At 42.8% G+C, this 16058-nt stretch overlaps 1 protein-coding gene across 3 annotated transcripts in view; it reads right to left on the bottom strand.

The window, feature by feature from the left end:
- The window catches only part of LOC140197288 (uncharacterized), a 41907-nt gene that overhangs the window by 12217 nt on the left and 13632 nt on the right, over nt 1-16058 (bottom strand). For all 3 annotated transcript variants that reach the window (XM_072257225.1, XM_072257226.1, XM_072257224.1), the window contains one exon: nt 8939-9087. In XM_072257225.1, the coding sequence (XP_072113326.1) occupies nt 8939-9087 (149 nt within the window). The remainder of the gene's footprint in view (nt 1-8938; nt 9088-16058) is intronic.

The raw sequence follows: 16058 nt of genomic DNA, 5'->3' as shown, positions 1-16058 counted from the left end.
GCAACCTTTATGTGCCTTTACTAATTCATTTGCCTGGTAAGGGTGATAGGGCTGCTCCAGTGGCCTTTGTTAGATCCCAGCCTCCAGCACTGCCCACGAAGCACCTGAACATTTTCTCCGGTGATTGTGTGTTCCTCTGGGTGCTCAGTATCTCAAAGAGTTGATTAAGATGATGCCAAAGAGTGGCAGATCTTCGCTTGCATCTCCGAAAGGAATCATCAGATGTTCCCATTTAGTACTACTATAGTTGAAATCTGCAGTCACAGTCCTAGATACTTCCGTAAACAATGTTGTTTTAAGCTCTTTTTGCACTACTTATTATGGTGCTTTATAATATTTATGAATTGCACTGCACTGCTGACTCAAAACAGCACATTTCATGACATATTTCAGTGATAAAGTGGTAATAAACCTGATTCTTATATACAAATTGACAGGTTAATTGGTCACTGCAAATTACATTGAACAACAAAGATTTTGCTTCCTAAATACTTTCGGGTGTAATGGATTTTGGGCTGCTGGTCATGAAAATCACCATAAAATTTCCCTATCGTTCACTTTTTTTTTCTAATCACCTATATTTGTTACTTCAATTCATAATTCAAGTCAATTAAAATGTTGCCCACAATGCAAGTTGAAACCATGAAGTGCAACATGTCATTAAAGATTCATTTTCTGCATTCCCAGTTAAGACTTCTTCTCTACAAATCTTGGCACTATCAGTGACGAGCATGGCGAAAGATTTCATCAGTATATTGCGGTCATGGAGAAACAGTATCGGGGCATCTAGAATCTATCAATGATGTGGTTGATCATTGTTGGAGACTTAAGCAAGAAGCCTCAGACACAGTACAAACGAAGATCATCAACAAAACATTTTTAGCTTAGTTGAACTATTGCAAAGGGTCAGCACCATTATGCAATTAAATGCATTATATTCAGTCAAAGTTAATTTGTTTCTCCAAATTCCTACATGATACAAGTAGTCTGAAATTATATATGTGTTCAGTTTCAAGTAGTCTACCATAAAGAAAAAAAACTTTGAGGAAACAACACCCACAAAAAATAGTGTTATCCCAAGAGAGCAGGTGAGAGGTAGAGTCTGGGAGAAGTTCAGGAGAATCTGGGCAAAATAAAATCAGGGATTTGTTCAAGATTAGTAGATGGATGATTAGTGATCTGAAAGACTGCTTCTGTGATTATGACTCTGAAGTATGATACGGGCACCTGTTATTTGCCTGCCTAATAACCAATAGACCTAATAGCAGACAGTTCACAAAACTGCTTCTTTCACATCTTTTTCCTTCAAATGTGATTCTCCTTATGTTTCAGCCTGTGAGCTACATTTTGGTGGTGTGCTTTGGGCCAATTAGGCGATCTAGCGCTTTGCTGTCTCTGAAGGGGTTGAAATCGTTAAAGTGAATGCAGAAGACAAGCGAGTGCTCAGCACTATCTACCAGCCTCTTGCTTGCATCTGCCAGAGGAAGATGTCTGTGCATGACATTCTCTTTCTTCTTGCTCACTGCTCATGAAGGAAGGTCCCTTCATTCAAATAGTTTCTTTCTCTCGATGCTGTTGGAGGATGGTATCGGAGTTCTGTGTCTCGGGCGAGATTTAATCGATGCAGTTTGTGGATGGGGCTCTGTAGCTCACACTATGATGTGTTTCTGGTTTCTGGTCACTCATAGACTAATGGAGGTAGACAGCACGCACACCGGCCCTTCGGTGTAACATGTCCCTGACAACCAAGGTGGTTTCCTCAGCACGTCCCATTTGACGTCATTTAGCCAACATCCCTCTAAACGTTTTCAATCAAGAACTTGTCTAAAGGTCTTAAAAATGTTTCAGTTCTATCAGCGTCTACCATTTCCTCTGGCAGCTCATCCCATTAACCGACCACCGACTGTGTGAAAAATTTGCCACTCAGGTCCCCTGCTCTCCTTTACCATCTGAGCTTAAATCTATATCCTCTAGTTTTAGACTCCACTACCCTGGGGAAGGACTGTGACCTCATCACTGCCCTGTAAGATTTCATAAATCACAATAATGTCCACCTTCAGTCTCCTTTGCTACAGGGAAAACAGTCCAGGTCGATCCAGATTCTCCTGAAGCCCTTGAGCCCCGGTAGCATTCCTGTTAATCTTGTCTGCACACATTCCAGCTGAATGTCATCCTTTCTACAGCTCGGTGACCAGAACTGCACCCAGTACTCTGAGTGTGGTCTGAACAATGTCTTGTACAACTGTAACATGACAAACTATCTCATGTACTTAATACCCTGATCGATGAAGGCCAGCGTACCATACACCTTCTTCACTACACTGTCTACCTGTGTCTCTACTCTCAGGAACTATGTACTTGTTCCCCTGGATATTTCTATTCTACACTTGGAGTACTGTGCTCAGTTATGGTCGCCTCACTACAGGAAAGATGTGGAAGCCATAGAAAGGGTGCAGAAGAGATTTACAAGGATGTTGCCTGGATTGGGGAGCTTGCTTTTTGAAAACAGATTGAGTGAACTCGGCCTTTTCTCCTTGGAGCAACGGAGGATGAGAGGTGACCTGATAGAAATGTATAAGATGATGAGAGGCATTGATCGTGTGGATAGTCAGAGGCTTTTTCCCCAGGGCTGAAATGGTTGCCAAAAGAGGACACAGGTTTAAGGTGCTGGGGAGTAGGTACAGAGGTGATGTCAGTTTTTTTACTCAGAGAGTGGTGAGTGCATGGAATGGGCTGCTGGCAACAGTGGTGGAGGTGGATACAATAGGGTCTTTTAAGAGACTTTTGGATAGGTACATGGAGCTTAGAAAAATAGAGGGCTATGGGGAAGTGTAGTAATTTCTAAGGTAGGGACATGTTCGGCACAACTTTGTGGGCCGAAGGGCCTGTATTGCGCTCTAGGTTTTCTATGTTTCTATTTTTTTGCTGCTGTTTTGGACGACTTTAAATCGTGGCAGCCTGCAGATAACAAACACTGTCCTGAACTGAATATGCCTGGACACTTGTTTTTGTGTTTTATATTCTGGGTTTTTCCACTTCTTTTTGTTGCCATTTGCACAATTTTTAGCGCTGGGCTTCGTTTAACATTTTTCTTTGAATGGGTTCCATGGTTTTCTTCCTTTCATGGCTGTGAGGGGAGAACGAATCTTAGGGCTGTATACTGCATAAATACTTTAATAATAAATGTACAGTATATTGAATCTTGAATCCTGCAATGGATAGTGTTCATAATCAGGTTTAATATGACTGGCATACATCATGAAATATATATATTTAAAAATAGTGCAAAAAGAGAGCAAAAATAGCAAGGTAACATTCATGAGTTGGTTCATTGTCCGTTCAGAAGTCTGATAGTGGAATTGGAAGAAAATGTTCAAGGAAGCATCTTCTCAAGGGCAACAAAGGGTGGGCAATTAAATGCTAGCGCAGCCTGCATCCCACATCCCTTGAATAAATTTTTTAAAGTGTCAAGACCTTCTGATTCTACATCCCATTCTCCTTTTTGCAGGAGGAGTCAAGGTCAAACAGACACAAGCTTCAGTCATGAACTGCTTTGCCCTGGGACACAGGTCTAATATTTAACATTAGCCTCCTGCTCACCACATCATTAAACAGGAAGCAATTCATCTGAGATGAAAAAGCTTGAAATGTTGGCATCAGAATCTGTGCCCCCAGGCATTGCTGAATCGGGAGCCAAAGGAGGGCTTCTCTCATTGTAAAAATGAAATCTCAGTCCTTAAGATATAGATATAGAAATAGAATTAGGCCATTCAGTCCATCAAGTCTGCTCCACCCTTCCATCATAGCTGATTTATTTTCCCTCTCAGCCCCATTATTATGCCTTCTCCCGTAACCTTTGACACCCTGATTCATCAAGAATCTAGCAACCTGCACTTTAAATATACCCAATGACTTGGCCTGCACAGCCATCCGTGGCAATGAATTCCACAGATTCACCAGTTCTCGTACCAGCAGACCACAAGCTCTTAGCACTCAAGCAGTTGGCAAGACTGTAGGAAAATAAAATGCTGGGGTTTCATGAGGGGTAAAACTCTGGCATTTGATTGCATCCCGAAAGCATAAAATCATAAACATAAAAGATTCTGCAGATACTGGAAATCCATAATAACACACAAACATGGGGGTAGCTCAGTAGGTCAGGCAGCATCTATGGAGGGGAATAAACAACTGACATCTCAGGCCGAGACCCTTCATCAGGACTGGAAAGGGGAGAGGGGACGAAGCCAGAAAAAGGTGGTAGGGGAAGAGGAAGGAGTATAAGCTGGCAGGTGATAGATGAATCAGGTGAGGGGGAAGATGGGTGGGTGTCAAAGGAGGTAGGAAGTGAGAAGCTGAGAGGTGATGAGGTGCAAAAAGTAAAGGGCTAAAGAAGGAGGTATCTGATAGGAGAGGAGAGTGAACCATAGAAGAAAGGGGAAGAGGAGCGGCACCAGAGAGAGGCGATTGGCAGGTGAGGAAGAGAAAGGGAAGCCAGAATGGGGGATGGAAAAAGAGAGGAGGAAGGCGGTAGGGAGAAATTACTGGAAGTTAGAGAAATCAATGTCCATGCCATCAGACTCCAGGCTACATTCCCTCCCCTCCCTCCCGCCTTCTTATCCTGGATTTCCTCCCCTCATTTTCTTATTCTGGCTTCTTCACCTCCCCTTTTCAGTCCTGATGAAGGGTCTCGGCCTGAAACGACAACTGATTATTCCCCTCTGTAGTGGCTGCTTGACTTACTAAGTTTCTCCAGCATTTTGTGTGTGTTGTTCTGGATTTCCAGCATCTGCAGAATCTCTAGAGTCTATACCATGTTCATTCTCTATTAACCTGTAACCATTTTCAAGGAATTATGGCTTATAACCCCAATATCACTCTGTGCATCAGCGTTCCTAAGGTTTCTGCAGCAGGACTCTGCCTGGCACAGCCCGATGCCATTCTGGATTCTGCTGGGGAATGTATCTCCACAAACCTCCACCAGCCAAATCTGATGCATTTTTGCAATTTTTTTTCCCACTGCACCTCTGTACACATGACAATAATAAACCATTTACCAATCTACATTTACTTGACTAAGGCATCACACCCAAGGTATTAGGAAGGGAAAGGCAAGTTTCTTTTTACTTTATTTTAATGCTTAAAACTTTTGGTTTTAATATTTTTAAATACTTAAAGCAATTGCGATGCTTTTTACATCTCCAAGCGCACTAAACTTGTTTCCAAACAGGTGAAGATTGCACAAGACCAGAGTAGTTGGCGAGCCATGGTTAGAATCCTTCAGAACAACCTAGAGAGGTGCCGAGCAGATCTAGTCACTGCTCCACCACCAGATCCAAAACAGTTTCCATGTCCTGATTGTGGACGTCCATGTCACTTAAAACTTAAGACTCACTTCAAAGCCATCTTCGTATGCACAGCAGGAGAACTGCAAAAATCTAACTCATTGTCAGATTCTGCAGTCAACCAATCAAACACATCTCCAAAAGCAAAACTTGTTTCAAGGCCTTACAGGAGATATGCTTGCAGCCTTGGCCTTGTCTCATGTCAAAGGTCATCAGGATGTTTTGGGGCAGAGGTTCAGGGGATCAACTCTGGAATCAGGAACCCCAGGATGATTTGATCCAAGAATCTGTAGTAGTTAGCATGGGTGTGTGTGGTGGGGGGGGGGGTGGAATTGAGGGTGCGGAATTGTGACAAAGCAAGAGCAAGCTGAATTGAGCATAATTTAGCATGTGAAAATTTATTTTCTTATGTATTTATTGAGGTACAGTGTGGAATAGCCTTCGAGCCACGCTGCCCAGCAAGCCCCCAATTTAACCCTAGCCTAATTTACAATCACCAATTAACCTACTAACTGGTACATCTTTGGACTGTGGGAGGAAACCATAGCACCTGGAGAAAACCCATGCATTCCACAGGGAGGACGTCCAGACGATGTCAGAATTGAACTCCGAACTCAGACATCCTCAGCTGTAATAGCGTCTGACTAACGCCACGCTACCATGGCACCCAGTTCACCAAGAACAGCTGCCATGTAAGTTTGCACATCGGAACTCCCACTGATTGTGCATTGTGCATGCTCCAACTATAGGGATGAACCAATACAATTTCAGAATTGTATTGCATATGCAATCTATTGCATCCGGTGCTCCCGGTGCGACCTCCTCTACATCGGTGAAACCCGACGCAGAATGGGGGACCGCTTCGTCAAGCACTTCCACTCCATCCGCCACAACAGACAGGATCTCCCGGTAGCCACCCACTTCAACTCTGCTTCCCACTCAGATATGTCCATACATGGCCTCCTCTACTGCCATGATGAGGCTAAACTCAGGTTGGAGAAGCAACACCTCATATACCATCTAGGTAGTTTCCAGCCCCTTGGTATGAACATAGAATTCTCCAGCTTCCGGTAATTCCCTCCCCCTCCCTTCCTGTATCCCTATTTCACTCTACCCCCTCCCCCAGCTCCCTCATGGTTCCGCCTCCTTCTTCTACTACCCATTGTTTTCAGGGCTATGACATCATGCTTCCCCTCCCCCACCCCTTTGTCTTTCGAATTACTGGTCTTTCAACTGAAGCTACAAGCATTCTGCAAATCCTTCCCCATCTTTCATTCTTCAGTCCTGACGAAGGGTTCCGGCCTGAAACATCGATTCATCATTTCTAACTGATGCTGCCCGACCTGCTGAATTCATCCAACGTACTGAAAGTGCCACAATTTCATAGAAACATAGAAAATAGGTGCAGGAGTAGGCCATTCGGCCCTTCGAGCCTGCACCGCCATTCAGTACCATCATCGCTGATCATCCAACTCAGAACCCTGATTCCCCCCCATACCCCCTGATCCCTTTAGCCACAAGGGCCATATCTAACTCCCTCTTAGGTACAGCCAATGAACTGGCCTCAACTGTTTCCTGTGGCAGAGAATTCCACAGATTCACCACTCTCTGTGTGAAGAAGTTTTTCCTAATCTCAGTCCTAAAAGGCTTCCCCTTTATCCTCAAACTGTGACCCCCTCATTCTGGACTTCCCCAACATCGGGAACAATCTTCCAGCATCTAGCCTGTCCAATCCCTTTAGGATTTTATATGTTTCAATAAGATCCCCCCTCAATCTTCTAAATTCCAACGAGTATAAGCCTAGTCGATCCAGTCTTTCATCATATGAAAGTCCTGCCATCACAGGAATCAATCTGGTGAACCTCTTTGTACTCCCTCTATGGCAAGGATGTCTTTCCTCAGATTAGGGGACCAAAACTGCACACAATACTCCAGGTGTGGTCTCACCAAGGCCTTGTACAACTGCAGTAGTACCTCCCTGCTCCTGTACTCAAATCCTCTTGCTATGAATGCCAGCATACCATTCGCCTTTTTCATCGCCTGCTGTACCTGCATGCCCACTTTCAATGACTGGTGTATAATGACACCCAGGTCTCATTGCACCTCCCCTTTTCCTAATCGGCCATCATTCAGATAATAATCTGTTTTCCTGTTTTTGCCAGCAAAGTGGATAACCTCACATTTATCCACATTAAATTGCATCTGCCATGAATTTGCCCACTCACCTAACCTATCCAAGTCACCCCGCATCCTCTTAGCATCCTCCTCACAGCTAACACTGCCGCCCAGCTTTGTGTCATCTGCAAACATGGAGATGCTGCATTTAATGTTCTCATCTAAGTCATTAATATATATTGTAAACAACTGGGGTCCCAGCACTGAGCCTTGCGGTACCCCACTCGTCACTGCCTGCCATTCTGAAAAGGTCCCGTTTATTCCCACTCTTTGCTTCCTGTCTGCTAACCAATTCTCTATCCACATCAATACCTTACCCCAATACCGTGTGCTTTAAGTTTGCACACTAATCTCCTGTGTGGGACCTTGTCAAAGCCTTTTGAAAATCCAAATATACCACATCCACTGGTTCTCCCCTATCCACTCTACTAGTTACATCTTTAAAAAATTCCATGAGATTCGTCAGACATGATTTTCCTTTCACAAATCCATGCTGACTTTGTCCGATGATTCCACCGCTTTCCAAATGTGCTGTTATCACATCTTTGATAACTGACTCTAGCATTTTCCCCACCACCAATGTCAGGCTAACCGGTCTATAATTCCCCGGTTTCTCTCTCCCTCCTTTTTTAAAAAGTGGGGTTACATTAGCCACCCTCCAATCCTCAGGAACTAGTCCAGAATCTAAAGAGTTTTGAAAAATTATCACTAATGCATCCACTATTTCATGGGCTACTTCCTTAAGCACTCTGGGATGCAGACCATCTGGCCCTGGGGATTTATCTGCCTCTAATCCCTTCAATTTACCTAACACCACTTCCTTACTAACATGTATTCCCTCAGTTCCTCCATCTCACTGGACCTTCTGTCCCCTGCTGTTTCAGAATCATTGCCTGAACAAGTTGGGCAGCACGGTAGCATAGTGGTTAGCATAACACTTTGCAGTACAGGCAACTCGGGCTCAATTCCCTGTAAGGAGTTTCTATGTTCTTCCCGTGATCACATAGGCTTCCTCTGGGTCCTCTGGTTTCATCCCACTGTCCAAAGGCATACCAATTGGTAAATTAATTGGACATTGTAAGTTGTCTTGTGATTAGGCTAGGATTAAACCAGAAGTTTGCTGGACAGCGTGGCTCGACGGGCTAGAAAGGCCTATTCCATGCTGCATCTCATTAAATAAATAAACAAATAAAATTTAGAAGCTATGTTGCCACAAAGCATAGAGTGTCAATGGCCTTTACACTGCCTGTCAGAGGGGTAAAAATTAGAGTTTTTGGCAAAGAAAGAGCCAGATAATTGTCTTAACCCACCTCTGAGGCACATTGTAAAGTGCTTGACAGGAGAGGAATTGCATCAGAAAGCCCATACAACACAGAAAGCTTAAATGCAACAGATAAAAATGTAACAACAAATGTACAAACCTTTTTGTTCTGGGAAACACCGCCTAAGCTCGATGATTCTCCCTCATCAGCACTGTTAACTGTTGCAGATATACCTTGGTCCAATGACAATCCATCATCCCCACGGCTGGGAGACTCTCTTCCTTCTTCGCGATCTTTCTTGGAACAAACTGTGTGAAAAGATCCATCAACTCTCACATTCTCAATAGGTCAGAACCTCTCTTCCATAGTTACAAACATGGACATAAACTAATCTGTACAGGTGTCCCCCGCTTTTCGAACATTCGCTTTACGACACCTCGCTGTTACGAAATACCTACATTAGTTACCTGCTTTCGCTAACAGGTGTTTTTACTGTTATGAAAATAGGCAGAGCGTGAAAAAAGGCAGCGCGCGCCCCGAGCAGCCAAGCTCCTCCCCCGGAACTGCATTCTAGTCGGCATTGCTTAAACACGTGCCTGTGAGCATCTGTGCTTTATGTCGATTTATTTTGAGCATCCGTTAGCAAGATCAGTTCTAAAGTATTGGAAAAGCCTAAAAGAGCTCATAAGGCTGTTACACTTAGTGTAAAACTAGACATAATTAATCATTTCGATCATGATAAACGAAGTAAGGACAAAGTGAGTTTGGCTTGTGGAAGTTGACGAAGATGATGTTGAAGAGGTTTTGGCATCCCATAACCAAGAACTGATAGATGAAGAGCTGATGCAATTGGAAGAGGAAAGGATAACAATCGAAACCAAATGCAGTAGTGAATGGACCAAAAGTGAAGTCGTCCAGGAACTGAATGTGAAGCAACTGCGTGAGATTTTCGCTGCAACTGACAACACTGCAATGATTGCAGAAAAGTACGACTTTAATTTTGAAAGGCCACGTCAGTTTAGGGCAATATTTGCAGGATGGTTTGAGTGCTTACAAAGAACTGTATGATAGTAAAATGCGCAAGGCTATGCAGTCATTTTTCAAGGCTTCCACATCAGCCACAGCAGATGACGAACCTCGACCTTCGACATCGAGGCAAGCAGACATAGAAGATGGCCTGCCTGCCCTGATGGAAACAGACGACGATGAGATGACACCCCAGTGTCCCACCACCCCAACCTCCGACGACTCAGCCTAACACACCAACATCAGTGTGCTTGCCGTCTTCCCGATTCCTGTAAGTGATACTACACTGTACATACATTATTTCTACTTTATATAGGCTGTGTATTTTTGTGTTATTTGGTATGATTTAGCAGCTTCATAGCTTAAAGGTCACTGGAGAGAGTGCTTCTGCCGAGAGTGCTTGCGTGAGACTTTCGCTACGGTGGACAGTGCAGCAATTATTGCAGAAAAGTATTTCTACTTTATATAGGCTGTGTATTTATCATATCAATCCTGCTTTTACTATATGTTACTGTTATTTTAGGTTTTATGTGTTATTTGGCATGATTTGGTAGGTTATTTTTTGGGTCTGCGAACGCTCACAAATTTTTTGGTAATTGCTTCTTCACTTTACGACATTCCAGCTTAAGAACCGTTTCATAGGAACGCTCTACCTTCGAATGGCGGGGTAAACCTGTATGCAAAGGTAAAACAAGCTGAAGTAGCCACTGAGGGCTAACCAGTGACTGAGTGGTTCTTCTGGGGATTGTGTCAATACAAGAGGGCTTTCATTGAAGACAGAAAAATGCTAGAAAGAGAAGTAGTATTAATGCTTCAGGTCATTTGATAAAGGATCTTTGACCCTGAGCATTAACTCAGTTTCCCTCTCCACTTATTAAGGATGGCACTGTAGGATAATGCTATTAAGGCGACTTGGGTTCAATTCCCACTGTCATCTGTAAGGAGTTTGTACATTCTCCCCATGACTGCATGGGTGTCCTTCCACTTTCCAAAGATGTACTGGTTAGTGGGTTTGATTGGTTACGAGTGTAATTGGGTGGTGTAGGCTCATTGGCCTTAAAGAGGCTGTTATCTAAATAAAATGAAATATTATATATCTAAATAAAAATAAGATATTACCTGACCTGCTGAGTATTTCTGAAGATTTTCTATTTTTATTTCTGATTAGCAGTATCTGCATTTTTCATTTTTTTTAAACTTCCTTTTGTTGAAAGTTAGGAATGACAGATGCAGAGGTAGAAGGATACCTTGAGGTGAATGACCACAAAACCCCAAACAGGACATGTAAGTAAGATGTAATACACACAAAACGCTGGAGCAACTCAGCAGGCGAGGCTGCATCTCGGGAAAATAGTAAACAGTCAACATTTCGGACTAAGACTCTTCATTAGGATTAGATAGGAAGGGGGAAGGAGCCAGACAAAGAAGGTGGGGAGAAGGGGGAAAGTAGTACAAAGTGGCAGGTGATAGATGAAACCGGGACGGGGGAGGGGTGAAGTAAAGAGCTGGGAAGTTGATTGGTGAGAGATAAAGGGCTGGAGAAGGAGGGATCTGATAGGAGAGGACAGAAGACCATTGAAGAAAGGGAAGGGGGAGGAGCTCCAGGGGGAGGTGATGGGCAGTTAAGGAGATAAGGTGAGAGAGGGAAATAGTAGATAAGATGTTAAGTTTAACCTATGGACTCACTTTCAAGGACTCTACAACTCATGTTCTCAGTATTATGTATTTACTGATGGATTTATTTATTATTATTTGTCTTTGTTTGCATAATGTGTCTCTTACACATTGGTTGTTATTGTGTTTGTTTTTCACTAATTCTACTGTATTTCTTTGTTCTATTGTGAATGCCTGCAAGAAAACGAATTTCAGGGTAGTATATGGTGACATATATATACTTTGATAGTAAATTTACTTTACACTTTGAAGGCATAAGGTATACCTGCCTTTGTTAGTGAAGAAAATGAATACAAGAACAAAGACAGCATGGTTCAATTATATGCAACATTAATTAGACCACCGTTTGAGCACTGTGTACAGTTCTGGTTGCCACATTACAGGAAGCACGAGAGAGGGTGAAGGAATGTTCCTAGAATTATAATTATCAGGAGACACCGCTTAGATAAGGATTGTCTTTGGAACAAGAATGAAAGACAGATTAATTAGGATTAATAGGATTCTGGTTAATTGGGTCATTGGTTAATTGAGGCAGCCATATATTTCCATAAGAGATAGGAGCAGAACTAGGCTATTTGGCCCATTGAGCCTGCTCCACCATTTGATTATGGCTAATCCATTTCCCTCTCAATCCCATTCTCCTGCCTTCTCCCAGTAACTTTTCACTCCCTGACTCATCAAGAATCTAGCAAACTCTGCCTTAAATACACCCAGTGACCTGGCCTCCACAGCTCCCAGTGGCAATGAATTCCTCAGATTCACAACCCTCTGGCTAAAGAAATTTCTCCTCATCTCCGTTCTGAATGGATGTCCCTCTATTCTGAGGTTGTGCGCTCTGGTCTTTGAATCCCACACTATAGGGAACATCTTCGCCACACCCACTATCTTGGCCTTTCAACATTTGGAAAGTTTCAATGAGATCACCCCCTCCTCACTCTTCTAAATTCTAGCAAGTACAGGCCCAGAACCACCAAATGTTCTTCATACGACAAGTCTTTCATTCCCAGAATCATTTTTATGAACCTCCTTTGAACTCTCTCCAATGTCATCACATCCTTTCTTAGATAAGGGGCCCAAAACTGCTCACACAACTCCAAACGAGGCCTCACCAGTGCCTTATAAAGCCTCAGCATTACATCCTTGTTTTCATATTCTAGTCCTTTTGAAATGAATGCCAGCATTGCATTAGCATTTCAGTCAGCTCTTAAAGAACAAAATACAGAAACTATCCGGGTTTCCCTTTGTTTATATGGGACACTATTCCATTTAATTAGGGCAGCAGACTGTTCTGGAACCGTTTCCAACTAGAGTCAGTCACATGCATTTGCTTGGCTGTTAGATACTACATAGTGCTTAGAGCAATTAGTTTTTAAATAACATCAGTTGCATGTGTTTGTGTTAAAAAGCAGTAATTTTTGTCACTAATAGTTGGCGAGAAATAAGTAGTAAGAATATGGAAATGTTTTACTCACCTCAGTTTCAGTTATTCAGGCTTGGAGACGTGAGAAATAGCCATTAGACATTACGGAGTGAACAGTTTTTAAATAACATCAGTTGTGTGTGACTGTGTTACATTATCTATTTGGGCCAAATGATGCTGATGCAAAAAGCAGTGATTTTTGGTCCATTTTTTTTAAAAAATTATCTTTATGCAGGTAGTCCATTATCTGCACTAGGGTGTCTCCACTGATTTTGTTCATGTACAGTTAATCAAAAGAAAACGGCAGCGATTAATTCTTTAGAACTAATACACAGTTTGATAGGACTGTAGCAGTATTGGTAGTGTTCTAATTTGTTCTGTATTTCATTTAAATGCACAATGAGTTACTCAATTTGAATTTGTTATGCTTTTTAACCATTTCCATGAAACTTTAACTCATTGGGGCAGCCGCTTAATTGGGCCAAAATGTACTAGTCCTGATGCGTCCAAGTTAACCAGAATCCACTGTATCCAATACTACAAAAGCCTTGGAAGGTATATCTGATCTACAGTCTGGTGGCAAAAACTTAAATTAGTTGGATCAATGGGGAATTCATATAAAATGATATTATAAAACAAGCAATAAAAGACTAGAATTCACTGCTTGAGATAGCGACAAAGAGCAAAACATTCCCCAGATTCTCTCGCTCTAAATTAACACATTCATTTTGAGGGGACTAGAATATAAAAGCAAGGATGTAATGCTGAGGCTTTATAACACACTGGTCAGACTGAACTTGGGAGTTTTGGGCCCTCTATCTAATAAAGGATGTGCTGGTACAGGTGTCCCCTGCTTTTCGAACGTTCGCTTTACGAAACATCACTGTTACGAAAAAAGCAGTGCACGAAAAAAATCAGCGCACGATAAAAGGCAGCACACACCCCGAGCAGCCGCTCTCCCCCGGATTTGGAACTGCATTCTCGCCGTCATTGCTTAAACACGTGCCTGTGAGCAGCCGTTAGCAAGATGAGTTCTAAGGTATCGGAAAAGCCTGAAAGAGCTCCTAAGGATGTTACATAGCGTAAAACTAGACATAATTAAGCGTTTTGATCGTGGTGAACGAAGTAAGGACTAAGTGAGTTTGGCTTGTGGAAGCTGACAAAGATGATGTTGAAGAGGTTTTGGCATCCCATGACCAAGAACTGATAGATGAAGAGCTGATGAGGAAAGGATAACAATCAAAACCAAATGAGTAATGATAAAGTACGACTTTAATTTTGAAAGGGTATGTAGGTTTAGGGGATATTTGCAGGACAGTTTGAGTGCTTACAAAGAACTGTATGATAGAAAAACGCGCGAGGCTCAGCAGTCAAGCAAGCCTTCCACATCAGCCACAGCAGACGACGAACCTCGATCTTCGACATCGAGGCAGGCAGAGATAGAAGAAGATGAGCTGCCTGCTCTAATGGAAACAGACGACGATGAGGTGACACCCCAGTGTCCCACCACCCCAACACCCAGGCCACAGACACGCAGCACATCTTTAAGAAAAAAGCCAAAATAAACATGCTAATTAATTAGGTACTGCCCGGCACGTAGTTGTCGGCCCAGATCAGTGGCGATGCAATCGGCAATCAACTCTGATCTGGGCCAACAATTACGAGTCGGGCGGCACCTAATTAATTAGCTTGCTTATTTCGGCTTTTTTCTTAAAGATGTGCTGTGTGCCTCCCGGCTACCGCTGGACCCCTGAATGCTTCACGGCAATGTATCGGGTCGCTGCCCGGAGGGTGGGAGCCACTGCACCACCCCAACCTCTGACTCAGCCTAAGACACCATCATCAGTGTGCTCAACACTGTCCCAATTCCAGTAAGTGATACTACACTGTACATACATTATTTCTACTTTATATCAGCTGTGTATTTTTACGTGTTATTTGGTATGATTTGGCAGCTTCTTAGCTTAAAGGTTACTGGACAGCGCTTGCGCCGTGTTTTTGCCGATGGCGCTTGCGTGAGATTTTCGCTACGGAGAGCAGTTCAGGCAATGATTATGGAAAAGTATTTCTACTTTATATAGGCTGTGTATTTATCATATCATTCCTGCTTTTACTATATGTTACTGTTATTTTAGGTTTTTTGTGTTATTTGGCATGATTTGGTAGGTTATTTTTGGGTCTGCGAATGCTCACAAAATTTTCCCATATAAATAAATGGTAATTGCTTCTTCGCTTTATAACACTCCAGCTTACGAACCATTTCATAGGTACACTCTACCTTCGGATGGCGGGGGAAACCTGTATTGGAGAGAATACAGAGAAGGTTTACAAGAATGATCCCATGAATAAAAGGGTTAACTTATGAGGAGTGTTTGATGGCTCTGGGCTTACACTCACTGAAGTTTAGAAGAATTAGGGTCGATCTCATTGAAACCTATTGAATATTAAAAGGCCTAGACAGAGTGTATGTGGAGAGGATGTCTCCTATAATGGGGGAGTCTAGGACCGAACAGCAAAGCCTCAGAATACATGGATGTCACTTTGGAACAGTGATAAGAAGAAGTTTCTCTAGCCAGAGGGTGGAGAATCTGTGGAATTCATTGCCATGTATGGTAGATGCCACAGATACTGGATATTTTAAGGCAGAGGCTGATAGATTCTTGATTAGTAAGATTGTCAAAGGTTACTGTGAGAAGACAGGAAAATGGGGTTAAGAAGAATAATAAATCAGCAATGACAGAATTGCAGAGCAGGCTAGATGGCCCAGATGGTCTAATTCTGCTCCTATCTCATGGTCTAAACATTGGAAGAGCCGAGTCAGTCTGGTTTTGCTGGACAGAAAGGTGTCCTTGTATGCTGTAGATTTCTCCAAACTTAGCAGAGTTTCAAACCATAAGAAGTGGTTCCAAGTAAAAGTGCCTTAGAGAGACTGATAGAGCACATTAAGAGGAGTCATGGGTGGCTGCTAACATGGTAGTTTGCGCCACTGCCGCACAGCTCCAGGGACCCAGGTTTGATCACGACCCCTGATATCGTCTGTGAGCAGTTTGCATATTGTTTCCGTGACCACACAACTTTTCCAGATACTCCATTTTTCTCCCAAATCCCCAAGGTATCCTGGTTAGTTAATTGCCTACTGCAAGTTATTTCTTGGTGTAG

The sequence above is a fragment of the Mobula birostris genome, chromosome 5 (assembly GCF_030028105.1).
Source record: "Mobula birostris isolate sMobBir1 chromosome 5, sMobBir1.hap1, whole genome shotgun sequence".
NCBI lineage: Eukaryota > Metazoa > Chordata > Chondrichthyes > Myliobatiformes > Myliobatidae > Mobula > Mobula birostris.
This window is presented reverse-complemented; position numbering and strand designations above follow the sequence as displayed.